At 35.5% G+C, this 27,980-nt stretch overlaps 1 protein-coding gene and 1 long non-coding RNA gene across 2 annotated transcripts in view; one reads left to right on the forward strand and one right to left on the reverse strand.

Annotated features, from left to right (window-relative positions):
• The window catches only part of LOC129216571 (protein retinal degeneration B-like), a 138,946-nt gene that overhangs the window by 12,876 nt on the left and 98,090 nt on the right, over positions 1-27,980 (forward strand). The window contains 1 exon segment of the mRNA XM_054850786.1: positions 26,285-26,417. Coding sequence (XP_054706761.1) covers positions 26,285-26,417 — 133 coding nt within the window.
• Positions 13,423-19,090, reverse strand: LOC129216053 (uncharacterized). The gene is made up of 3 exons (XR_008580162.1): positions 18,951-19,090; positions 18,733-18,853; positions 13,423-13,613 (listed from the first exon to the last, which is right to left on the reverse strand). It is a non-coding gene; the product is annotated as an uncharacterized LOC129216053 (long non-coding RNA).

The following is a 27,980-nucleotide window of genomic DNA, read 5'->3' on the forward strand; positions in this document are numbered from 1 at the left end:
AGGAACAGGTGCTGATTCAATTTTGGTGTCAATAACTCAAACGGGGGTTGAACTGTAGAACGTTTTTTGTCGTCAATTGTGACTGCTGTATCTCAAGAAATAATGAACGGAATGAAAGAAAAATTTATCGGCAAGTAGCCCTTAGTGGGTATAAGAACTGATTTTAGTTTTGTGTCAACAGCTAAAAGGGGGGGTAGCGCAATCACCCGTTCTTTTTTTCCATTTTGAGTGCCCTATCTCAAGAAGTAATGCTACGTTCTGGTTGAAATTTGGAATATATGTGAATCCATATGTAAACAGGCTTTGGTTCTATTTTAACGCCGATCGCTCCAAGAGGTGTTGATTTTTTTTTTTTTTTTGCGAATAAAAATATTTTTATTAATGCAACAATAAGAAAGATAAATCGTAATAAATTGTCGTCTGCGTATTTCTCGTGATTTTAATTGTATGGAAATGATCATACATTACATTTTTTACATTTCATATATGGAAATGAAATATTATCTCAATGATTTAAAATTTTTAACTGTTGCCATCTTATGTTTGTTAACAAATAAAATATTTGTAATTAATTCAAGCAAGGCTTTTAAAATAACTTTCAATTTTCGCTCTTTGCTTTGCTTTTGCAATAATTCAGACATTGGGATGGTCGTCAAGTTTTTGCATATGTAATTTTGTTTTTGTTGGGAATATTGCTTCCTCGTCAAGCATGGGGAGGGATCAGAAAAAAAAAAGAAAAATATAGAAGAAAGTTTCGTGATGGCCACAACATACTAGTTTATTTATGAGTGATGGCTGAAAAGGCCTTGCAACATCAAATTTGGAAGGATTTTACAAACTTTGCTCTCTTTTTTCATTCATGCTTCATGTACCGCGATGATGGTGCCCATTATCATATGGGTCATTTTCATAAAAACAACCATTTTGAGCTTATTAAGTTTCGGAACAATAAAGTAGGTGGAAACGAATGAAATCTTTTTTGAGGCAGTGAGAAGCAAAGGGATGTAAGTGGACATTTTCAAGTTTTGAGTAAAACGCGTTTTAAGATAAATTCCTAGGTAGGCTTTAATTGAAAAGTTTTTCTAAATCATGCTGTATAACAGAACCTGCCAAAGCTACTAGTACTATCTCTTGCCACAAGACAGGGGAGAGGTCCACCTACTATTTGTACTGATCATCTCTAAATTTTTAATTTTGCCTCTTACATCCGTTTGCTTCTCACTGCCTTTTATAGAGATAGATATGTGTTTGGGCTTTACGAGTGTTTTTATTGCAACACTTAAAATTGCTGCCCTTAGTCAGAAGTTGCTGCTCTCGGCATGGTCCAATTCTCAGGGTCATTACGAGGGCAAAAAAGCAGGAAGGTGTATGAAATTGGCGTCATAATATCAAATGTGTCTTAAATATAGGGGCTTCTCCCCGAAAAGTTTAAGGATTTGTAGTCTAAAAAAATGCATTTCTGACTATGTTTGGTAATGTTACGGAGAAAGAGGTTTGAGGGAGGGTGCTGCCCCGACTATTTTTAAAATTTGCTATTGTACAAAGACAATTGTTTGTCTTTAATTATGCTAAGAAAAGGGTGGTTCTGGAGCTCACCCCCAAATTTTTTTTTGAAATTATAGCTCTAAAAACGCAGTTTTAGATAATCTTCGGTGAAGTTAAGGGAAGGAGAGATTCAGGGACCACCCCCGGAATTTGTTTTTAATTTGCAGTCTTAAAAATGCATTTAGACAATTTTTGGTAATGTAAAAGGGTGGTGTGAGGTTGAGGGGCGCTCCCCGGATCTTTTTTAAAATTGAATCTTTTAAAATGCAATTGCTAATTATCTCCTATTATGCTATGGAAAGAGGTGTTTGGGTGCTCTCCCCCAGATTTTTTTCAAAATTACAGTTGCATAAACGCATTTTTAGACAATCTTTGGTAATGTTAGGGAAAAGAGAGATTTGGGAATAATGCCCGGGATTTTTTTGAAATTGAAATCTTAAATCACGATTGTAGGTCTGTTTGACCACGTTAAGGAGACCGGCAATCTTTCCCAATGCTCCAAAAACGTAATTTTGATTGACTTTTAATAATATTACGGGTAAGACTTTTCGGTAGCCGCAGGGGTCGAAGTAGTCCTATATATCCTATATTTCCTATATTTTCAAAAAAAGCATCAAAATCGTCCTAAATTTCCTATATTTTTCAAAAATGTCTTATATTTCCTATATTCTCGTTTTATACCATATATATCTTTTAAAAAGAACGGTAAATAAACTTTCTGACATCGGATTTTTCGCTGAAAGTACGTGCCCAAACGAATTTCAAATTAAAAAACTCAACTGACTAAATTCTGCAACAGGCATCTTCTCTCATTAGATACAGCAATGTGACGTCACTCTATAGTGGGTGGAGTTTCGAGAACTAATGCTGAAGTTGGTTTTAGAATTTTGCATTGGGGGGGGGGGGGGCAACAGCCGTTTGTTTTGTTTTCCATCATGGTTTTCGTTGGTATATTTTTGCGTTCAGTGCATTTTCTGATCGGAATGTTCTAATTTTCTTTTTGCAATCTTTTCATTTTGTGGAATTTTGGGATCGTGGAATAATTAGTTCCTTATGATGTTAAAACGTAGTTTGTTGTAATAAGTGGAATTATAATGGCGAAATCGCATTGCTTAACAACATTTCGTGTGGAGTTGGTGAATCAGGAGGACATTAATTCTACAAATTTTGGTGCATGGTGCACTAAAGGATTTTATCGCTTTTTGTCATTTTTGCAACTGTTCAGTGCCCATAAGCAATAGTGGATTTTCGCAATTAAGGCAGCATGCTAAAACATTCAAGCATAAAGAAAACTCTGAAAAACGTCAGAAGGATCCTTCTCAAGCTCTGTTTGTTCCTAATACAAGTGGTAAAGGGTTCAGTTTAGATATAAAATCTAAGAGCAGTGGAATTAGTACTTGGGTCATGAGTGAGGAAAAAAAAAATTATCTTTCTTCAAATTTTGTTTAGTTATTTAGTCTATAAAGTACACTTTTTTCAAAAATTATTCTTTCAACTACAGGGAAGTCATTATAGATGTAAAATATTTTGTTTGAGGTTTTTTTTCAACAAAATCATTGATAAGAATAACTGAATAATATATGATATGTATTATTTCTTTTTTCATAGCAAAATTATTCATATAATGTGTACTATATTTGTCCTATATTTTTTGTGGAAAATGTCCTATATGTGACAAGTCGGTCACTTCTACCCCTGTAGCCCTTCTCCGGAAACTTTTTCGAAATTCAAACACTGTAAACTAAATTCAAGACTATCGAATCTTTACTGATGTTGGCGAGAGGGACGGAGAGACATCTCCCCAGAATATTTTTGCTTTTTCAACTCAATTTTAGAAGATCTACGGTTATGTTGGTTGGAATAGAGGTTTGGGGGCTCTTCTTCGGTTACAATTTGAAATTGTAATGGGGTAGTTTCCTTCAGTCAAAAGTACTACTTCTAGTCATTGAAATGGATAGAATGAGCAAAAAAAAAAATTACATGGACCCAGAAAATACTTTTATTTTCCCAACAGTTTTTTTAAATTAATTTTTTAAAATGTCCGATTTTTCAAACAAGGCGTGGCCTTTATGACGTCACAAACGATGCAATTTGGCGCATCTTTCTACTACGTTTCCACGTTATGATAATCAAGCAGCAAATTAAAATTGCGCTCTACGCTTGCTACCAACCATATCGTTGAAAATATACGTGAGTAAAGATGCGAATTAAATATTTTGCACTGTGAATGGCAACACAGAATGGCATTTCATCATTTGTGATGTCATCGAACAGAAGCATAAACATTGAAAGCGCGCCGATTTAAGTATTTTTTTAAAAATATTAAACTTAAACAAATTATTTAAAAAATGGTCAGATCCTATGTTTTTAAGCGTGATCTTTCAGAAAAAATAACTTTTAAAATTTTGGAAACGACCCCGTTCTATATACGCAGTTTTTAATTATCTTTGATGATGTAACGAACGGATTCGGGGGAGTTCCTCCAGAATTATTTTTGGAATTGAAGCTCTAAAAGCGAAAGGTTGGACGATCATTGGTGATATGGGGGGGGGGGGGGGGGTTAGGAGACATTTTAAATTTTTTCCGAATTGAAATCCAGCAAAGATTCTCCTGACACAGATTTTTTTTTCAAAACAATTTTGTTATTTGATATTTAATTTAGTTGCATGCGGGACATCCAAAGTAATCCTCTAGTAACTTGCTTATAAATTAGTTAGTATTTTTGTTCTATTAATATATTAATGTTAAAATAAATTGTAGATTTTGAGAGCAAAGGTTCCAGTGTAAAGGAAACATATCTTATTTGTAGAGAAACAATAGTTTAAACCGTTGAAAAAAAATGTATTTGGCCATTTCACGAAAAGTTAGTCACTTTGTCCCGCACCTAACAGTTCATATTGTAACGGATTCGGTGCGACTTCCACTTTCTTGAAAGGATGACACAGTTCTTGATAAAAACACAGGAAATTTATTTACACTATGTACAGGAGATATCGTCAACAACTGCTAAATTATTTATCAGCAATTAAGCAATTATCACACAACACCGTAAACTCAACGTTTACACACGTATTTACTTCCAAATACGAAAACAACACAGCGAAATGCCTCGCAATAAACAGAGCAAAAATGCTCTCAGTTCGAAATATCAATCGAAACTCCCTGTTTATCCATCGCTAACGGCTTTTATAAACATCGAAGAATTTTCCACAACATTCTTTCTGCTTCCAGAAATGCGTAGACCGTTATCAAATTTTATCAATGAAAAGAAAAGGAAATAGGGATCGTATACTTTAGCGGAATGAAAAGGGGTTGTATATTCTTTACGGGAAACTATTTACAGGTTACGTTCCTACAATAATTACTATTTACAGGATTTGTAACACTGCCCCCTTCCCAAGAACTGCACGTCCCGGGCAGTACAATCCCCAGAAAGGGTGCCAAACTTCTATCACAAGTTTACAAATATACACATTAATTAATAACTAACAGATACAGAAAACACAATAATAACAAGAAATATTACTAAACATTAAAAGCAAAAATTATCTACAACTTTTATGTTATCAACCATGGTTGTTTACGTAATACTCATGAACTATGGCCATAGTATGGGGCTAACCGATCATAATGTACAACCCTAGGTTTTGCATTAGGTGATTTTTGGATCCTCACTACGACGTCATTTAGTCGGTTAAGGACTTTGTAGGGTCCATCCCAATGCGACTGCAATTTGGGTGAAAGACCTTTCCGTCGGATGGGATTCCATAACCAAACCTTGTCGCCTTCGTTGAATTCATGTCCAGTAGACCTTGTGTCGTATCGGGTCTTCATCTTCTCCGCCGCGATGTTGATTCGCTCTCGTGCGAAGTTATGAACGTCTTCCAACCGGGCCTGGAGATCTTGGATGTACTCCTCAGGCGATGCAGGCGCATCCGGAGGACGACCGAAGACGAGATCACAAGGTAGCCGAAGCTCTCGTCCGAAGAGCATCTGAGATGGGGCAAATCCGGTAGTCTCGTGGACAGCACTGCGATAGGCCAGCAGGAACAAAGGTAGCTTCTTGTCCCAATCCTGTTGATTTCTGGATACCATAAGCGAGAGATTGTTCAGAATTGTGCGGTTAAATCTCTCCACCATGCCGTCCGATTGTGGGTGTAGTGCTGTTGTCCTAGTTTTCTCAATTCCGAAAATTTGACATAGGCCCTTAAACACAGCAGAGATGAAATTCCTCCCTTGATCGGAATGAATCTGCGAAGGTGTTCCGTATCTCGAGATCCAATGTTGGACTAGAGTCTCTGCTACGGTGGTAGCTTCTTGATCTGGAATGGGATATGCTTCCGGCCATTTGGTGAAGTAGTCGATGGAAACAAGAATGTATTTGTTCCCATCAGCAGTTCTTGGTAGAGGACCCAGGATGTCGATCCCAATTCGTTCGAAAGGAGCTCCAACGTTGTACAGATGTAGCTTCCCTCTGCTTCTTTTCTTCGGTCCTTTACGAGCAGCACAGGCGTCACAAGAATGGCACCACTTCTCCACGTCATCCTTCGCCTTGCTCCAGAAGAAGCGTTCCCGAACTTTATTGAGGGTTTTCAAGACACCAAAATGTCCTCCAGTCGCACTACTTATGTATTTCTTTCAGAACATCTGAAATCCTTGATCGGGGAAGTAGTAACTGCCACCTAGATGTTTTGCCGTCGTCAGATTCCCATTTTCGGTGTAGCACGCCGTTCCGTAAATGGAGCGAGTTCCATAAAGCCCAGTATCTTTTTGTTGCAGGACTGAAGATGGAAACGTCCTGCCAGCTAGGTCGCCGACTGTCACTTTCCATGAACTCCAAAATTGGTTTTATGTCGGGGTCTTCAAGTTGATCTTTTCGAACTTGGTCGTCACTCCATGGATCAGGTTCTGATGATATTGGAGTCACTGTCACCTGATAGGCGGTAGGGCTAGTCGTTCCATACTGTTTCTCGATTCGGGAACAATAGTGGCAGTTCTCAGGACAGGGTCTCCTTGATAAAGCGTCGGCATTACCGTGAGATAACCCTTTTCGATGCTTGATCTCCATGTCATATTCCTGGAGCCGCTGTATCCATCTGGCTATCTGACCTTCCGGATTTTTGAAGTTCAAAAGCCAAGTTAATGAGGCATGATCTGTCCGAAGCAGAAATTTTCGGCCGTAAAGGTAATGATGGAAGTGTTCTACAGCTTTCACTATGGCCAGTAACTCCTTTCTGGTGACGCAGTAATTCCGCTCCGACTTTGATAAGCATTTGCTCCAGTAAGCGATGACATGTTCATTTCCGTCAATTTCTTGGGATAAAACAGCTCCGATGCCCTCGTTGCTCTCATCAGTGTCTAGGATGAAGGATTTTTCAGGCTGAGGATAGGCGAGGATAGGCGTTGATGTTAAAGCCTCCTTCAGTCGTAGAAATGCATCTTCGCATTCTTTGGACCATTCAAACTTTTGCTTGCTCTCCGTCAGCTTATGCAAAGGTCGTGCAATGTTGGAAAAACCCTTCACAAACTTCCTATAGTACGTGCAGAGCCCCAGGAAACTTCGCAGCTGATGGATGTTTTCGGGACGACTCCAACTCTTGACCGCAGATACCTTCTCTGGATCGGTTTGCACACCCTCAGAAGAGATGATGTGACCAAGATAGTTCACTTCCCGGCGGAACAAATTACATTTGGACGGACTTAACTTCAGATTGGCTTCCTTAAGCTTTTGCAGCACCTGCCTAAGATTTGCAAGATGTTCTTCGAAACTGCGTCCCACGATGATGATATCGTCTAAGTAGACCAGACAGGATTCGTAGGAAAGTCCTCTTAACACTGTCTCCATAAGACGCTCGAACGTAGCTGGTGCATTGCAGAGGCCGAAGGGCATCACTTTAAACTGCCATAAGCCTTGTCCAGTTGTAAATGCTGTCTTCTCTCGGTCATCAGGGTGTATCTCAACCTGCCAGTAGCCGCTCTTCAAGTCCAGGGTCGAAAACCACTTGTGTCCGGAAAGAGTGTCCAAGGTGTCGTCTATCCGTGGAAGAGGGTAACTGTCTTTCTTGGTGATTTCATTCAGCCGTCGGTAATCGACACAAAATCTGGTGGAACCATCTTTCTTTCGGACTAAGACGATGGGAGAAGCCCAGGGACTGGATGACGGTTCGATTACATCATTCTCCTTCATCTCTTTCAGGAGGGTCTCAACCTCTTCCTTCTTGGCGAACGGTAGTCGTCTTGGATGCTGTTTAATAGGGGGGTGTTCTCCAGTGTAGATCCTATGCTGCGTTAAATTCGTCCGGCCCACATCCTCCGATGTAGATGAAAACAGATGCTTGAAGTCATCCACCAATTGTTCCGCAGCAGTTCTTTGATCTTTCGATAATGGCGCACTCCCAACTAACTTCGATGTCAAGGACTCAGAAGACACAGTCTCGAGGGAATTGATTCTTCTAATGATGCAGTTTACTGGAGTACAAGTTGCCAACACTTCACCTTTTCGGATATTCCTTGGCCTTTCACTCACGTTGGCGACTCTCACAGGAATTACATCCATAGAAAGGTCCACAAGCGTAGGTGCCACCAGCACTCCCTTTAGGCTATTGCTTAGGTTAGGGTATTCAATGAGTCCAAATCGAAAACTATTGCTTTCTTCAATGGAGCCGGGTATTAATGATTCTGACCTTGAGGGAATCGATAAATCTGTTTGGGCTATTATTTGATGAGCGGATTTTACATCATTTTCAACGTTGAAGATGGCTATGTCTTCTCTCATCGAGTGCAGTTCATTAGTCTTGAAGTCAAGGGTGAAGTCGTATTTCTTTAAAAAGTCCAATCCGAGAATGAAGGGGTCCGTGATATCCGCAACGAATGCCGTATGATGGTAGGTGGCATTCCCAAACACTATTTCCAAGTCCACTTTACCCTCAATCTCAATTTTGTCGCCTGTCATAGTCTGGAGACTTACGCGTGGCGATGTCCACAACAGTTTCAATCCAAATTCACGAGCCACGTCTGTCCTAACGATTGTCACATTGGCTCCAGTGTCGACAATCAGTTTGCAAGGATTCCCATTTACATGTGCGTAAATGAAAAGTCCATCACTGCCACTACTAGAAGAGGAAATCTGAAGAGCTCTGGTGGTGGTGTTTTCCTTCCCTCGCGTAGCTTGGCGAGCCGGACAACTCCTTCGCAGGTGCCCTGCACTACCGCATTTCCAGCACTTCTGCTCTTGTTTCTTTTGAGCTGTTATGCTGTTCAGATGTCTTGCCAAGTCACCGAGTTGTCTCTCAAGTTCAGCGAGATGAGACGACCTGGAATCAGAATCCTCAGCTTCCAGAGTACGGATGGGATGGCGATCCACACGGGTTGTTCCTTGGGCGGCCTCGTATCTCATCGCATACACCAAAGCAGATTTCAGGTCGTTTACATCCGCCATCCGGAGGGCTTTCTGGATTTCAGGATTCTGAACTCCGTCGATGAAGTAGTTGAGTGCTAAGTTGTCTCGAACATCCGCAGGACAGTCGCAAAAAGCAAGATGAGACAGTCTCTCGATGTCCGCCGCAAGCTCTTGCAGGGTTTCCCCGGTTTTCTGGAAACGGGACTTCAACTGGAGTCGGCTGAAATCTTTCTGGCACTTCTCACCGAAGCGAAGCTCCAACGCAGATGTGAGGGCGGCGAAATCCAGGCGCTGGCTGTCCGGAAGGGTCTGAAGAATGTCCGCTGCGTCACCTCTCAGGGATGCTGCAAGATGGCAGGCCTTGGTAGCAGAGTCCCATCCGTTCGCTTCCGCCACTATCATGAATTGGGTCTTGTATACCTGCCACGAACTTTTCCCATCAAATGTGGCCAGTTTAATGGACGGTCGAGCAACAGATGTGGGAGCGCCAAACTGTACAGAACTGCTTTCCGCGGTCGCCAATCTCCGTTTCATGTCTTTAATTATTTCTTCCTTAAATGAAGTAAATTTCTTGTCTTCTTCTTCCAACTTATTTTCCACATTGGCGATACGCTCTTCCACAGTATCAAATTTTTCTTCCAGAGCATCAACTTTATCTCCCATGGCGGTTAGTTGATTCTCCATCATGGTTTTCATCGACGTTAGGTCACTTTTTATTTCATTTTGACTTGTAGTAATTTTAGCAGTTAAATCACTATTTAACTGTTCTTGGTTAGTCGCCAATTCATTTTTTACAGAGTTGATTGCGTCAAGAAGTTGTTTTAATTGTTCATCCATTGCGCGAGTAATCACCATAAAAATAAAGTCCAAATTCAAAAAGTCTTTATGAAAAAAATGTCCAAAGTCACACTTACTCCAAGAAATTCCAGAAGAAGCCCCACGTTGGGCGCCAAATTGTAACGGATTCGGTGCGACTTCCACTTTCTTGAAAGGATGACACAGTTCTTGATAAAAACACAGGAAATTTATTTACACTATGTACAGGAGATATCGTCAACAACTGCTAAATTATTCATCAGCAATTAAGCAATTATCACACAACACCGTAAACTCAACGTTTACACACGTATTTACTTCCAAATACGAAAACAACACAGCGAAATGCCTCGCAATAAACAGAGCAAAAATGCTCTCAGTTCGAAATATCAATCGAAACTCCCTGTTTATCCATCGCTAACGGCTTTTATAAACATCGAAGAATTTTCCACAACATTCTTTCTGCTTCCAGAAATGCGTAGACCGTTATCAAATTTTATCAATGAAAAGAAAAGGAAATAGGGACCGTATACTTTAGCGGAATGAAAAGGGGTTGTATATTCTTTACGGGAAACTATTTACAGGTTACGTTCCTACAATAATTACTATTTACAGGATTTGTAACAATATAATTCATTAATTGAAAAGTAATTATTTAAAAAAGTAATAACGAAATCTTTTAATTAAGGAATCACACATTCGTTTGTAATTTGTTGACCAATGAAATTTTTATCATTACCCTTTTAACTAATTATTTTTAATGAAATAGTTGAGGCGTCACGTGCAGGACAAAATTACCGTTTTCCGTGGAATGACCCTTAAATAATAATACATTACAAGTAAAAGGAAACATTTATAAAAAAAGAAAAAATTACCTCTTTTTTTTTTTTTTTTACCAACACACACACGCACAAATAATAGAGTGAATTACAGTCACATCCCTTCTGACCAGGGTTGCCAGACGTCCCGGATTTCAAGGGACAGTCCCGTGTTTTAAAAAATTGTCCCACGTCCCGGGGAACTTCCATACGGGACGGCTAAAGTCCCGTATTCTAGTCCATAACAATATTTAACAAAACGAGACACGATTTCTGGTGAAAAAATTAAGTAAAACAAAAGATCTTTACTAATAATAAAGCTGGAAGTATCTCTGTCTGGATATCTGAATCTCTCTATGTTGGGCTTTCTGACGCGCATTGCGCCTAGACCGTTCGGCTAATTTTCATGAAATTTGGCACAAAATTAGTTTATAGCATAGGGGTGTGCACCTCGAAGCGATTTTTCGAAAATTCGATTTTGTTCTTCTTCTACTCCAATTTTAAGAATATTTTACCAAGCAAATTATTGTAACGTGGACGAGTAAACTACCAATTTACCATACCGTAGAACTGTAACATGGGCGAGCAAATTAATATAGCAAATTGGTGAGAAATGCGTCATCCATTATTTGTAAATATACAGGGGAACCAAATGACCTTTTACTTTTTTACTACGGGCAAAGCCGTGCCGGTACCACAAGTGTGAAATAAAGAGCAATAACAAAATCACGTGGTAGCAAACGCAAAAATTATTTTCGTTTCAATTTGGTTTTTGTTTTGGTGTTAGACCATGAGGAGCTGAATGATTGCTTCCTCTTTGCTCATTGACTAATATAGGAAATATATCTCTGCGCATGCGTCGTCAATCACTATGGAAACGGTTTTTATACTTTGATCGGCGACATTTTGTAAGGTTTAATGCTTTGTTACGATTGAATTTTTCAGATTTATCATCAAGAGACGTTATACGTCGGAAAGCACCCCTTAAAAATACACCATATCCAGTAATTGATCTCAACCTCAAAAATACCCCCCCCCCTCCTTTTTTTTCACTCTTAGAAGCCTGTCCCGTATTTACTGTTCTTAAGTCTGGCAACCCTGCTTCTGACTAATCTTATTGTTTAAGCTGGCTGCTTATATTAAATTTTACATTAGATCTTAACTCTAAAATAAATTCGTTGCTCTAACGCTGGCTATTTTGTATACATTTCCCCACCATAAACGAAAAACAGGCTCTCCATTCATCTATGCAATAAACATTCATCAACACGCCTCGCAATTCTAAATCTTCCAAAAGATTCTAAAATAATAATAATCAAATCAAGTGTTGTAGAACGTCGAAAATCCAAACTAATTGGAACCTTAGGCCTGGGCTCCACATGCGCGGAAAACCGAAAGCGTCGGCATAAACGGAATTTCCGATTCAGTCGTATTTCCGCGCAACGGGTGGTTTTGAGAGCAGAAAAGACAACGCGGAATTCTAGAGCGGAATTCCAGAGCGCCATCTGCAGGTGGCTTCTGGACGCTCAGCTTTTTGTTTTGGTATCAGCGGAAAAAATGGATGATCAAGATGAAGAGATTGCCGTGCCGAATTACATTTTTTAAATTTGACCGCTGCAATTGAAAAATAAATAATTAAAATAGAATGAAAAAGGGGAAAAAAAAATAAAAAAAGCATTCTAGGCAGCTGAGGAAGATACTGCAAGAACGGGAAAAAAACTAGGCTTTCAAGCTACTTTGATAAAAGAGCTGAAGGTGAATTCTACCCATTCATGAACGATCCACTGTAGATGTTTTTATGATGAGCTTAGATTTCGTGAATTTGACATTGCTGGAGCCAAAAAAAAAAAAAAAAAAAAAAAAACACAAAAAAAAAAAAAAAGTGAATGAATAAATATTTACTGAATAAAACTCGAAACAAAACCATTCAGTGTGGGTAAGAAAAATTGAAGATCATGAAAAATTTAGATTACATACGACGTATATTATTTCTTCCCCTTTTTGGATAATGAAACAATAATAATTTCAATTATTCATTCATATTTCAATATTTTAAATTTGATTTAATATTTCATTAAGGAAAACTATTGTTTTTCTAAGAGAGCAATTTGGAATTTTAACTATTAGAATCAGCCAAAAATAGTGAAATTTTGGTGTTTTATATTCCTAAAGAAGTTTATGTGCCTGAAGAGGGGGAGGGAGCGATTTATATAAATAATATATAAGAATGTAACGTAACCAACTTAAGTTTAAAAAAAATATGATGCCTAGATTTTCAGGAAAACCACAGTAGGTTGAATAGCAAATTACACCTCAACTGTTGATATTATCCATTCATATTTCATTGATGTTAAGCCAAAACCTAGTAACCAAAGATACTAGCATTTTGCTGGTTTTATAGAATGTTTTGTTAACATTTTATTCGAATTAAATGTTCTAAGAAATTTGTTAGTAAAACTCATAAAATCAAACTGAGAACGAACATATTTATTAAATCTTAATTTTACACCCCAAAAAGTTTTATTTTTTTTCATTTCATACCATTTCACCCACAACCTTATTATATAATCATTACTGGCCTAAAATATTTTGTGTTATAAATTTTAATATATTGTTCTTAATTTTCATTGTTCACAGAATCTCATTATGTTTAATTTATTTAAATATTTTTAATTCTAATCAAAAACATTTTAATCATTCAAAGCTTGCATTTTTACAAAGCTCACTACTATTTCAAACATCAGTGAATCAAAATAACACACAAATAAATATTTTTTTTTATTTAAAAAGTTCCATTTATTTACATATTTTAACTCAATTTATTCTGCTGTATTAAAAGTTCAATGTCAGACATCGCTTCTATAATTTTTTTCTCCCTGAAAGGAATTTACATTTAACTAGAAATTTTTTGAAATGGGATCATCTTTAACTAAAAATTCTCCTTTGCTTTCTTGACAGCAAAATGGCAGTTCTACTTAAGTCATTCCTGCATCAGCATTAATCCTCCAATCCTTCTTTTAATGTGTTTACTGGATCTGAAATATAAAATAAATTTGTTTACACACAAATCAGGTAACTGCAGCAGTAGAGCCTGATGTAGATCCTTGACAGGGTCAATGGTACAGACAGAAAATTTTCTTTAGGGGTAAACTCTTTCCTAGCTTCAAAGCAAAGGTACAACAACATATGTATACACAGATGCACAACCAGTTTATAAGGGTTTATCCTTATCAGAGCTATGCTTTTATTATGGAGGTGGTCATTCATAAAGGCCAAAGTTAGTCTTCTCTTTTTTGAGGCCTCACACTTTCTCAGGAACACCCTTCTGTTTTTAATCTGAGGTGATTATTGAATAGGGCTGGGGTCTTCATAGTGATAATAATTAAAAAAAAAAAAGAAAGAAAGAAACTAATATGCAGCACAACACATAAGTATATAACTGAGTAGTGAGCAGTAGAGACAATCATTGCAGTTCAAGGGATGTTGAAAAAAGCTAAAATTCTCACTTGAATCTAATCTTTAATAGAGGGTTAGTTTTCAGATTATTTGTATAATGTTTGAAATTTGATTCAACTGAACAAACTATAAGAATATACTTAATATACTTACTAATAAGTTTTCAATAATTGGTTACAAAGCTCATTTTTGTCGTGTAATTTAGGTTTAGTCGCTTTGTTGATCAAAGCAGATAGTTTTTAATACTTCTTGATTTGAACAATCATTTCTTTGAAAGATAGTTTTGCCAAAGCAAAAATCTTTTTGGAGGGTGTCACATACAAACATTAATAAGAGATCTAATATAGAAAATGTTCAGTTAAACTATTTCCCTTTAATGATCTAGTTCTCTTTAATGATTTATTAATTAATACTTATATATAACTCTGCCAATCACTTCATCTATTTTGTACTCAAAATATTCATCATAGACTGCTTTGAGGCACTACACACTTTATCTTCAAGTTTCGAATTATTTTCTAATAATAATATAGGCTATTCAGATTTTCCAAACAATCCAAAGAAAAACAGTTAACCAGTAGGATAGGGTTCTGAAGAGAGCTCTGATTTTTTATCCAGAGCAGGAGCCGAGCAACCCCTGATCCAGCAGGCCCAGAGAAAAGGATTTCAAATAGAAACTTGGGGGACATTGATTACGAACACATTAAATGTGCCCCAGTCACCATTAGTGAACACGGACGTCAAACTCTTCAATCATTACCTTCTGGAAACCCTATGTTGATGAGAGTTCTTGTTTTTTCAACTTGTAGGAGTACCAAAGGTCTACCAAAAGGAGACTTAAGTGGCTGGCTGCTTGCCATTAATACCTGGTTTGAACAATGGTGGATTGAGAAAGATACTTATATGAAGCTTTTGCCTAACTTAAGAGGCCGTAGGCAATAAGGATGTTTTGGATGTGTTTTGGATTACTATTACAAAGTATAACATAATAATGCATCTGAAGTGGAGCATTTCAAGAAATTTTTTTAAAAATATTCTTCATTAAAAGTTTAAAAAATCAAAATAAAAAACAAAAAATTCAAACCAACTGGGCAGCTGCAATCTAAGTACCCATATTTTGTTGATCTAAAATAATAGCTGAGACTAACATTTCATTCAATCATGTTGGGCACTGCGGGTTAAGTTTTTGATCCAAGAAGTTTTCCTCGGGCTCGAATTCTGATATGAGAAATATGAACCGGGCTCGAGCTTTCAAAAATGAGCACGAACTCAGGAGTAGGGGCAGACTGGGTCTCATAGGTGTGCGGAGGGCTTCAGAAATGGGGGTACCACTGTACCAAGAAGTTGAAACTGCATTTGGAAAGGCTCCCATACTTGTTTGCTTGAGGAAAAATTTAAAATATTTTGAGTAAAAAAGCATTTTTAAAGCATATGAGGTAAGAAATTAATGAACCTACAACTATAAAATTTTAGCCACTTTTGTATTAACTTTCATTTTTATGTGCTAATGTGGGTACCACGGTACCCCTGATGCCCCCCGTGACACGCATATGCTGGGTCTACCAAGAAGGCACGAAAGTTGACTACCAAAAAGGCGCCAAAAAATAAATAAATAAATAAAACAAAGGTGCACAGGTTTGAGGGCAGGGGAAAAAAACGAAGGCACACTTAATTTTTGACATCTTGAATTCAAATAATGTTTTTCGCAATCACGAGTGTGTGTGTGTATAGACGCGTGTGTGTGTGTAGACATGTGTGAGTGTAGATGTGTGTGAGTGTAGACGTGTGAGGATAGACATGTGAGGATAGACGTGTGTGTGTAGACATGTGTGTGTGTAGACGTGTATGTGTGCAGACGTGTATGTGTGCAGACGTGTATGTGTGCAGACGTGTATGTGTGCAGACGTGTATGTGTACAGACGTGTATGTGTACAGACGTGTATGTGTGCAAACGCGAATGTGTGCAAACGTGAATGTGTGCGTGTGTAGGGCCTATAGAACTCACCACCCAGGTTTGTTCCCGCTTGAGTATGTAGAGGCTCAGGTCCAAAAATCTTAAGTTTAGCTTTGTATGAATGCAAACAATTTGTGATGACAAATTGTGGCGACAAAAATTTGTCTACCTATTAAAATATGAAACGAGCTAGACTTATTGTCGCTGTCATGATAATCTGAAAAATCAGTGGAACATCAACCTCAGTCAAGGGAGCTTAATAAGCAATTTGTAACTGTTCAAAAAAGAAGAACATCTATGATGGACAAAATGTAAGGTATTCACAGGGCCGACAAGAGGTCATCTCAACCCAGTCGGAAGCTAGTGACCCGGCTTAGAATCATGGTAGCGTGGTTAATTACAAGGAGTTGGGGATGGTCAAACTAGGATCCTGCCTTGGTTTTCCGTGATCCTGAGTATTTATAGGCAGATGAGAACGGTGGCACGAAGGGTAAACAATATCATATTTGTCAATGAAGCAATCACATGTAAGTTACATATACACAATACTAACAAGAAAGAAACATCCTTTAAATAATAGAGACGTACCGAGTAGCACTTTGGCCAAGTAGTCGAGTACCGAGTTCCAATTATGTTTCAAGAAATACCACCGACACACACGTAACAAATTATGAACTCATTGGAATAGTAGTATAGACCTCCATATCCAAATAATAGTTTTTAAAACAAAATTCCAGCTGAAATTTAACTATGCATTATTTAAAAGATTTTGTTTAAGTCAATAATTTTACAAATAAGTTATTTTTTAAAGTAAAAATAAACAAATACATAAAAGGATTAATCAAGTTGGAATTTAAAACAAATCATATCAATCTATGCTTCTAGTCCGGCAAACTTAAATAATTTTTAAAAGCAAATGAAACAACGTTAAAAGCACAAATGTGCAAGAGCACTGCAGACACGTGTTTCCGTATTACAAGGAACATCTTTTTCGGTGCATAAAATGTGAGCTAATGAATGTAAAAAAATCAGATATTTGTCAGATTTCTTTAAATCTGTAAGCTCATATTTTGTGCATTGAAAAAAGCATTCCTTGTAATGGCAAAACACGTGTCTGCAGTGTTCAGGCATATTTGTGCTTTTAACGTTGTTTTATTTTTTAAGAAAAGGTATTTTTATGCTTCTTATAAATAATTTTGAAAGCGGCAAAAATCCATTTAATATAATAAACATTTCATATTTTCTGTACTTACCTTTTTTGCCTCATTTTTAATAAATAAGTTTCATCAACTTTGGGACATTAAAATATAAGATTTACTCCATTGAAGCATAACAAACTTCATTATTCTCAAAATTTGAATTTTACTTGTAAATGAGTGCAGTATATTATATGCTTGCACTTTTTTATTAATTGTAAAATCTGCTTTGAACAATATTAAATTTTTTACAACTACTTGGTGTTGGCCGAGTACCTGATCAAAATTTGGCCGAGTACCTGATCAAAATTTGGCCGAGTACCGAGGACTCGCCAAATTGGCCGAGTACCGAGTAGTTACCGAGTGCTCGGTACATCTCTATTAAATAACCTCATTCAGGAATATGACAAATCCTGGGCACTGGTATCACCAGTGATTTTCCCATCAATTTTCCTGAGGGTATACTCTCAGTAATCCATTACGCACAATAAATGTACATGATCATATACATAATGAGTCATAATGTGAAAAATTTTGACATTTGAGGGTATACACTATTTTTGTAAAAAAATATTTGAGAGTATACGGCATATATAGAGTATACCCAATCAAGGGTGCCCATATGCAAAATTGCAAGGGGGGGGGGGGGGGCTCAGATATTTTCTCCATGGTTTAGCAGGATATTTTCCCCATAGAAACTGATTTTGGTGCAGGTTAGAGTTATTAAAATTTTACGTTTTTAATAACTTATTCATTAATGGCTGGAGAAGAAACGTTTCCACATTTTTGCAAAGAAAAAAGTACTAAAAGCAAGGAAGTTCTAATTTCAAAGGTTGGGGGGACTTGAGCTCCCCCGTAGCCCCCTATATGGGTGCCCTTGTACCCTATGGGAACACCACTGGGTATCACCCAGGATTTATCGCACAAGTGACTAAACAAACCTTGTCAAACTTCCTAAAAACAAAATCTATCAGAGTGCCACTGAACTTTACCATAAACTGAGAAATAGAGCGCCTAGTACGTACAATTTTTTTTCTAGATCTAAAAGTTTCACTTTTTGTGCATTTTTCAATAAGCAAATATTTAATGAAAACCTTATAACTACACACTTTCCAAGTTTTTACTACAAAATCATGCAAATTAGCAAATATGTTTTATCTGTCAAACTCTGTATACACAAATATACATATTGTAATGCAACACAATAATTAATGATTTCAGAGTGGTGAGAAAATTATACTCCTTCAGAAGAAAAAGTAAGGAAAAGTTTGTTATTCTCTGGCTTTATCAATATGTTAACAAAATACACCATAACAAAGTATGACCTACCTAACGCAACATTTAGAAGGTCAGCAATATTGTACTACATTACGGTGATCGGGTACAGAAGATTAACTTTTCAAAAAGGTAAAATATCAAAAGTATGGCGTCATTACATGATTTAAAACTCAAATAAACAAAAAGAATGATCAAATAAACGGCTATCAATACATGTATTAAGCAAAAAGGAGGGTAGGATTCTTCAAAATCCAAAATGAAAGAACTAACCTTGTAAGTTCGTGGAAGTATAAGTCCAGTCCAGTATTAAATTCATCATCCACCAATTCATATGATAAAGTTTCCATCTATTGTTTTTTTCTCTTCACCTCCTTTTTCTGTACTTCTGGAGCTGAGAAAAGTGAATATTTAATACAATTAAATGAAACTATGCACACATTCATTACATTACAAATTTATGATAAGTGTTCAACAAAAATTCCACTTACCGCAAATGCCACATTTTGTCCCAAGCATGGCGCATCTTATCGCTACTTTCTTCTCGTTGTTAATAACAGCAAAAATATTTCTTTAATTCTTCCATTAAAAAAAATTGATGATACAGCGATACAGCATACGTTCAACTTCGGTGGCCGCCATTGCTAATGTTTACAATCTGAAGTCGAGCTCCTATTGGCTGTTAGAATGCGGAATCCGCTGGCGGAAGCAGAAAAGTTGAAATTTTTCTACTCTCGATTCAGTCGCGTTTCCGTCGGGCAGAAACGGAAAAAAACCTGTTTTTCCGATTCCGCATTCGGTTTCAGTCGGTTTTCCGCGCATGTGGAGTCCAGGCCTTAGGTAGTGTGGATTTTCAAACTTTTCGGACTTTTCGAACCAAGAAAATACCATTTAGGAAAATAGTGTGCCATTTAACCAGATGAAGTGGTTGTATGTACATAACATACAATACAGTACACAACACTACAGTATATAATTAAAAATTTTTAAACAAAAATTTGCTCCCATTGTTTACTGAACATTTAGGAAAAGATGAAAAATATTTGCTGTTCTATATGTACTCCGAGGAACTATTTCACAGTAGTTAAAAGAAAGGAAAACTGAATGAACTTTTTAAAAATTCACACAAAGAAAGTTGAATTAATTTATGTAAGAAACGAGCTGATGTGTGCATCACATGACTTCCTTTTACACCAATTTAATGTTATTTCTCCATTATTGAAAAATTTAATGTGGTTCACTCTCTAAATGTCACCAACAGCGGCCAATTTGAAAACAGATTTAAAAAAAGAAATTTAAAAAAAAAAAAATCGCCAAATTTGTCACCAAGTGTCCACCATATTATAACACCACTTGAGTTTGCATCGAAATTAACAATGATTTCCCCCCAAAAAGGTGTGAAACACCCCCTTTGGAACATCCGAATGCAAACAAAAAGGGAGGTGCACAACTAGACCCCACTAGGAGTCTACGTATCAAATTTTAACTTTCTAGGACCTACCGTTCTTGAGTTATGCGACATACATACGGACGTCACGAAAAAAGTCGTTGTAATTAGCTTGGGGAGTGTCAAAATGGATACTTAGGATGTCTATACGTTCTTAGGCACTTATCCGCATGTGGTCGGGTTGAAAAAAAAACTGAACATTAGGGGAAGGTCGGGTAGCATCGGACACCTAAGCCATTTTAATCATAAGACTTTTTGTTTTATTTGTAAAGAATTAGTTTTTACACTAAATTATGCTGTACTAAGTTAACTGACATAAATTGTAAACTTTGGTTTAAAAAACATGGAGTCGTATTTTTTAAACAAATTTTTTGTCAAACTCTATTTTTGGCCAATTTTAAATTTTGGAGGGTTGTATCGGACAAAACATTAAAATGTTGAAATAAAAACAAATAGTTCAGAAATAACATTTTAATATGCAAAAAAAAAAATGAAACGAACAAAGTAGCTGATTTCTTAGAATAGTATACAAGTCTAAAAATGAAAAGCTTTGGTCCTATCACCCAAAATACTTTTTGGGACTAAATATCTTTCACTAGCTTCTCTAATCGTCATTTATTAAGTCCAACTTTTTTAATGGCTTCTTTCATATTTGTTTCATCCCATTTATGTCGTGATTTTCCCACTTCAACCTGTTGGACAAAGAAAAACACCGTCAGTATTTTACTTCGGTGCCAGTAACTTTGTTCGATACAACCCGAAATTGGTTTGTCCGATACAACCCGGCTGTGAAGCTACAGTTGTTTAACCACCACTTGGTTATTACTTAAGCTAGACACTTTTATAGCTCATAATACTTAAATTAATATACTATCAGTCTAAAAGTATAACAATAAAACAATATAACTTACTATATGTGTAAATATATGCCCGAGAAGCTAAGTTCGTGCACTGCAATTCTCTCAACAAACAAACAACTAGCTTTGCACCCCAGAAAGAACGGTTGATTTGAACCAATAATAAGGCGTCTGTGGCTTTCTTCCTCAATACGGCACACTATGTTGACCCAGTACGTGCTGCTCCAGGCGGCGGAATTAATAAGCAGCCCTTGTCCGATACTACCCGCTGTCCGATACTAAACGACCTTCCCCTAATTCGGGGGGTGAGAAAAATGGAAATTAAGGCCGAATTTCGAGTGAAATTTTTTTCGCGAATACAATACTTCATTTTTTGTAAAAGGAAGTAAAAAGTGACTGAAACTTATTTAAAGAAATCGCCTTTTGTGACTGAGAGAGGTTTGAAATTCTCTTGAGGTTATTAATGTTCATTGGAATGCTTTCGGATTTTTGATGTTCTATTATAGTTGATTTCGGATATTCAGGCGCCATCGGAATTCAGTGTTTTTGTCTGAACGGATAATAAATTTAAAAATTAAAAAGCAGGAAAATAATTTTTTGTGTGCTGATGTTTGATGAACTTCTTTTTTAAAATTTGACAGAGTAAATTTAATTTAAAATATTTTGAGATTTCAGTATTTATATTTTACAGGAACAATTAAATTTATTTTGGGTGTCACCCTGTGCAAATGTCCCTCGTTGTGATGGTACAGTATTTAATAAATTAACTGCAATTTTAAAGTGTTGGGGGGGGGGGTCTGAATATTTTTTATAAACTTTTAAATCCACTTTGGTGTCACCCGGTTTAAGTGCCCCTCCCCCCTCTGCCCCCATGGTGATGCTACTGCGTTTGTTAAAGTGAATATAATTTTAAATGTTAGGGAAACTATTATCAGAAAGTATTTACATTTAGGAAGTAACCTCCTCCCTCCCCGCCCAACGTTGTGACGCTATTATATATAGCATAATTATATGATGCATTCCTGATGTAAGATGAATTTTTCATATGCCAGTTTAAAAAAATGTTTTAAGGTAAAACACCAGTAGTGGCCAGTGCTTCAGTAATGGTCACTTCAAGTTTACTTATACGAACAATAATAATGTGATTTTTATTGGTACTTAACGTAACTATCATATTGAATCAATTTTATTCATCAGTTATTTAAATTTAAAGTAACTAATGTAAATTTTTCGAATGGGAAAATGTAAATAGCCACTACTGAAATTTTCCGAGTTTGGAGTGGTCATTGCTGAATCAAATTTGAGGTTTGGGGAAAAATTGATAAAAATGGAATAAATTGGAATTCTGGCATTTTAAGAAATTAGAACGAGGAAGAGTTGAGCTATAATACGCTCATTGAGTTTCAAGAGGGGAAATCAGGGTTCTCAGATATGTATATCAGTCGATATATATCATGATACGTATCACGATATATATCTGATATTTATTTTTTCAACTACGGTATTCTCAATGTAAAAATTATATTAATCATAGTAACATCGTTCATTTATTATTAACAATAATCAAAAAGTTATGTACTATATTTTTATGATGTGTTAATACATCATTAATATAACAAAGTAATATAATATTCCTTTTTTATTTTATATTCATAAAATTATTAGTAATGTAACAGTTTTAATTCATGTTAAAAGTGCCTAAATTAAATGTTAAACATTGGTCAGAAAAAAAGAAAATGTCTTGTGACTGTGCACCAACTAATGCATATTTATTATTTCTGAATCATGTAACTGTAAAAGTAGCTAACAGAAGAAAAATGAGTAAAACAGCTAATGCTAAATTAGCACCATTAAAATTGATAAAAATGTTAATTGAAATCTTATATAATTAAAAACTGAGCGTACCTATGTACCTATGTATGTAACTATGTATGTATGTAAGCATGTATGTCCAAGTTATTTCTTTTGAACAACAGTGAACTGACCATCGAACCAAGTATCGATGGATTCGTAATCTTCCCGCCTTTATATTTGGCTATTTAACATAATCTTCCGGTAATAATTAGCGGAGATATCAATTAAAAACTATAATAATTATGACACTTAGATTTGGACATAAATTCCTATTTTATGAAGGCTTTCCTGCATTTAAATTGTTATTTAGTGCCTCATCTCAGCTTTCCGTAACAATGCTTTTTATCGTTATATATTAATAGGCAAGCCGTTTTCTTTCGGTACCGATTTTTCTTCTGTTTGTGAACCAGTTTCCTTCATTCTTTTTTCGTTCAGTAGCTATTGTCGAGTTTTAGTGTCATCAACAAAAACGTTTGAAATCGAACGCTAATTAACGGAGATATTAATTAAAAACGCATTTTCGTCCTAAATTGCTCTTTCTACGCGAACGGGTGATCCAATTTTTTCGAATTTGATATGGTTGGAAAGGTCTCTAAAAAATACTCCTAACGAAAAAATTGTCAGGGCGCCCAAGGTCCAATAACCTAAATCCACTAGAAAAAAAGTTATAAGCGTTTTTTAGCTAACGAAACTCAAAAATTTTAATCTTATCTCATTTCCATTGTTAAAATTCATTGTTGGAAGCGTGAAACATTAAATTTTAATTCATTTTTCAAACTGCTTTTTCTACACAATGCATTTTAATGCTTCGAGCTTGGTATGGTTGGAAAACTCGTGAAAAATACTTTGAAACACGTTCTTCCCGGTTTACCGAACGAAAACGCCAACAGGCTAGAAGCAAACCAAAAAAGAAGAAAAAAATATTTGTAAAAAATAAATTAAAAAAAAGAGTTAAAAATAAAAAAGGAAAAGAGGGTTTAGAAAAATTTGGGGGGGGGGGGGGATAGGCACCCCTGGTTGCAAACAACAGTGCCGAAGATCGAACAACGTATGGAAATTCTGAGCAATATGAGCACGGAAAATCTGTGAGAGAATTCATTGAGTACAATTTCGAATTCTTATCAGCACGGAACAGCAATGGAATACTTTGATATAATTACAGTGCCGACTGAGAAGCACGTCTTCTGCTCAACGAGTCAGCGAAAATAAGCATTTTTATTTAAATATAATAGATATGTATTTGGGATTGGTTTAAATTAACTTATCAATTCGCTATATGGGCAATTCCATGAAACTAGAGACATCACAGTAAAAAAAAAAACTTCATTGTATCAGTAACCTTTTTCTTTCATAGGAGGTTTAAAAGACTGTATTTTCATAAAACTATGCGAAAAAAGTTATCAGCACATTTTTTATCAGTTTTATAGGCAAATTTTGAAAACACTTCTCAGTGCCCATGTGTCGTTGCATTAACGATTCTTAAAGTTACTCTTTTTTTTCACTTAGAAAATTAATTGCTTTGTCTATAATCTTATTTTTTCTTGAAATGTGGTTTATCTAGGAAGAGATTAGACAACAAAAAAACTTTAAACTGTTATATTTGTCTTGTAGCAAATGTCTTTAAACTAGGGTTCATACTAATGTAACATCAGTCACAAAATTGTATAAAAGTTTGCAATGCTTAAACAAAAACAAACCCAAGTTCATAAAATGTCATATTCTCTTCATTTATGATGATATCCTTTAGTATTAATCCCTTAAATATTTAGAAGTAGTTGAATTTAATTATTTAAAGTTATTTAAAGTATGTAACATCAGTCACAGTAACATCCGTCACATTTCTGTTTTCGTTAATAAACCTCAAACAAATTGTACAAACAGCATTGACTGCCGCAGAAAGGCAAAAAAAGAGGCGATATAAATTAAGAAATGAAGGAAAACATGAAAATCACAAAAAGTAAAATAAAGTAAAAACTAAAAAGAGTGGATGATAAAAAATAAATAAAATAATTTTTAAAAATCTAGCATAATTACCAAAGTTGGTTTAGAATAAAACTAAAAAGAGAAATTAGGTGAAGAAATAGAACAAGTATAGAACAAATTTAAAGTATTGAAGTCCCAGCTTAAAATGAGCAGTTGCATTGCCTCACTTTAAAATAATGAAACTTTGGTAAAATATGCGCTCTTTGTTATATTTTCACAAAAGAAAACAGTTGCTGTAAAAAATTTTCTGGCATGAAATTTGATAAACAGATAGTCCTAGTTCTTCATGCAGTACGTTTGAATAAAAGTGCTATATCATCGATACAGAAATATTTCTAAATGTCACAACTTCATGCAAATTTCAGAGCTATCACCATCCGGCTTGCAATCATGTTATAAAGAATTATATTCGAGTGATACTTTTTTTTTTAATTCGAAATCTGTATTAGGTGTTTAGCAACGACCCTTTTTTTTTTTTTTTTTACAGTAAAGGAGGGAATCACTTCCAGCAGAACATGTTCCAAAATTGTTGACTACAAATGGAGAACGGATTCTTAAAGAATATGACAAACAATCGTATCACGAGAAGTTAGATGCATTGAAACTGAAAACTAGGAGTATTTAGTAACTGTCAAGATTCAAGCAGTAGAACATTGGAAGTAGCCTGTCAATGTGGATGAAATTTATTATTCACATGAGAAAGGTTAAAATATTTAGCGCACTAGATGTTGTAAAGGCAAGCTGACATTTTATTTTGTGAAATACATCAAAAATATAACTTTAAAAACTTTATAAATAAACTTTTCTGGTATTTTAAATACAATTTTAAAATTTTAAATGCTAATTTTATTTTCAAGGAGAAATAATTTATAATTACAGCAATTTATTGTAAATGTAACATCAGTCACAAAATCTTTGTGTCATCAGTCACAGGTGTTAAATAATTTTTATACTTTTAGTTTTTAAGTTATTTCAATAAAACAAAGTGTTTTCATCAAGACTAAAATCTACTTTAAGGGGAAAAAAATCTGTTTAGATTTTACGTCATTAGTTTGAAGAGGATTTCAAATTGTATATAAATCAATTTTCGTTTTTTTATTCCCCTTAATTTCACATAAAAAAATTTCATCAAGTCTGAAAACAAGTGTGGGGCCAGTGATGTACCATATCATGATATTTTAGATCAATTTCAGGAGAAACAAAATTTAATTTCAAGACAGTGCTGAATTTGTAAGTTAAAAATAGAATCAAATTGTAACGTCAGTCACCGTGAACAGACCCATATGCATTATCAAAGTTTTTTGAACAAAAGCATTTTTATGCCTTTCAGGCACTAATTCGGCCTTTGACGATCAATTTACTTTTACGTTTTGTAATCATCAACAAACGTAACTTTAAAACTAAAGTGATTTTGGGGGCAATAGATAGTCATTGAAGATTCAGATGCAATGGCAAATAAATTGCCAAGAGATATACACTTAAATTGAAAAACAAAGTTGAAAACAACAATTGGAGCAATGTAAAAGTTTTAAGTCTCAAATTGTACCTATCCCTTTTCCGAAAAATGTTCACAATAATTAAAAAATATACTATTTCCCCTTTAGAAAAGTCTCAATATATGAGGGGGAGGGGGACGACACTCTGCGCTATCATTTTATCTGAATTTATTTCTTAATTTTTATAGAAAAAAAGTCAACAAGAAAGCAAAGGTGCTGGAAGTGGTGTCGAAATCCTTGTGAATGAGCCATACAATGATGGTCCTGGTGGCTGTGGGCAATATACTCACAAAGTGTATCATGTTGGAAGCCATCTCCCAGGTAAGATTGAATTTTGTATAGTAAAAGCTGCTTTTCTCATAATTCATTAAGGAATTGAAAGAACGAACCGCAGAACCTTGATTAACTAATGCAACCTCCCCCGGTAAATCGAAAATTCTAGATAAAAAGGGAGAATTTAAGGGGGGAAAACCAGTTTAGGAGGTCCAAATTTTAATGGTTTTTTCCGTGAATTTTTTTAACAAGAAAGAAATAATCAGAATTTCTTTACACTTGGTGGATATTTTATTCATCTTTTGAAATCAACCTTGTAGTTTTTTGAAGTTATTTCCAGCAGAATTAATGGAGTTAGAAGCTGCTGTCCATGGGCGGTCGCCATCAGAGCTTGTTGCTAGTAGAGAGGAAATCAGAGCATGGGCATTACCGAAGCCACAGTTTTTGTTTGTAATAATTACAATTTTTCTTTCTCGTAAACAGTGGCGCCGACTCCATGGGGCCTAAGGGGGCCCGAGCCCCCTCAAAAATTTTTTGAGGGGGCAGAGTCCCCCCAATAATTTTAGAAACTTTTCGGCTATTTAATGCTTTCTAAACTCAAATTTGTCTTAGTATATTTTATTTTCCTTGTTTGGAGATAAATACCTTGTAAAATACACTCCGTAATGAGTTAAAACAATTATTATAGTAAAAAGCAGGTTAACTGAAATGCAGAAGCGATTGAACAACTTGGCTGTTCTTCATGACCACCGAGATATTTTGGATTAATTGAATATTTGACAAGTCGTCATCGACTTCAAATTCAATAACCTAGTCAGGCGATCGACATTTGCACCTTTCTAAAGACATCCTTAATATTGGTGTTTAGAGCAATTTTAAAAATCTCTGTAAAATAAAGAATTAACTACATACACAATGTTAGATTAAAATTTCGAAATATTAGTACTATTATTTTATTACCGTAGTACTATAGTACTGCATTCGTTTTTTTTTTCAAATACTTAAATATTTTTAGGGTATAAGACTCTATAAAAACCGGCTATTTGCATACTATATTAACTTTATTAACTAATATTAAACAAATTAACTTTGGGATATTATTTTTATTTAATGAGCTCTGAGCCTTATTCAAAGCAAGTTTAAATTAGCTATTTCACTTATTAATCAAAGTGCGACAGCAATATTTTATGATTTATTTTTTAATGATAGTTTAAGATTTATTTAAATATAATTTCAATCTTTTTATAGATATATATTCACTGTTCTGTAATAATCTAAAAACAAAATTTTTGTACTATAAATTAAATTAACTTTTTACAAAAATACCGTACAAGTGTTTTTTTTTTTTTTTTTGTTTTCATTTTTCAAAGCCAAAACGTGTGTCGAGTTAGCGAGAATCAAGTTTTCGGGATTCTAATGTTGATAATATATTGCTCTAAAATGCTTAAAAAAAGTGTAAAACTTTTTCCATCTCCAGTTTAGAAAAATTCCTGGGTTAGACCCGTGGTATGCCCCCCACCCTACCATTTTTTTGTGGGTAGGCGCCACTGGGAGTGCCCTTCCATGCAAGTCAAAGTGCCCTACTTTATATCAATGCCTAGCCACGGCACT

Source organism: Uloborus diversus, chromosome 2 (genome assembly GCF_026930045.1).
Source record: "Uloborus diversus isolate 005 chromosome 2, Udiv.v.3.1, whole genome shotgun sequence".
NCBI classification, from domain to species: domain Eukaryota; kingdom Metazoa; phylum Arthropoda; class Arachnida; order Araneae; family Uloboridae; genus Uloborus; species Uloborus diversus.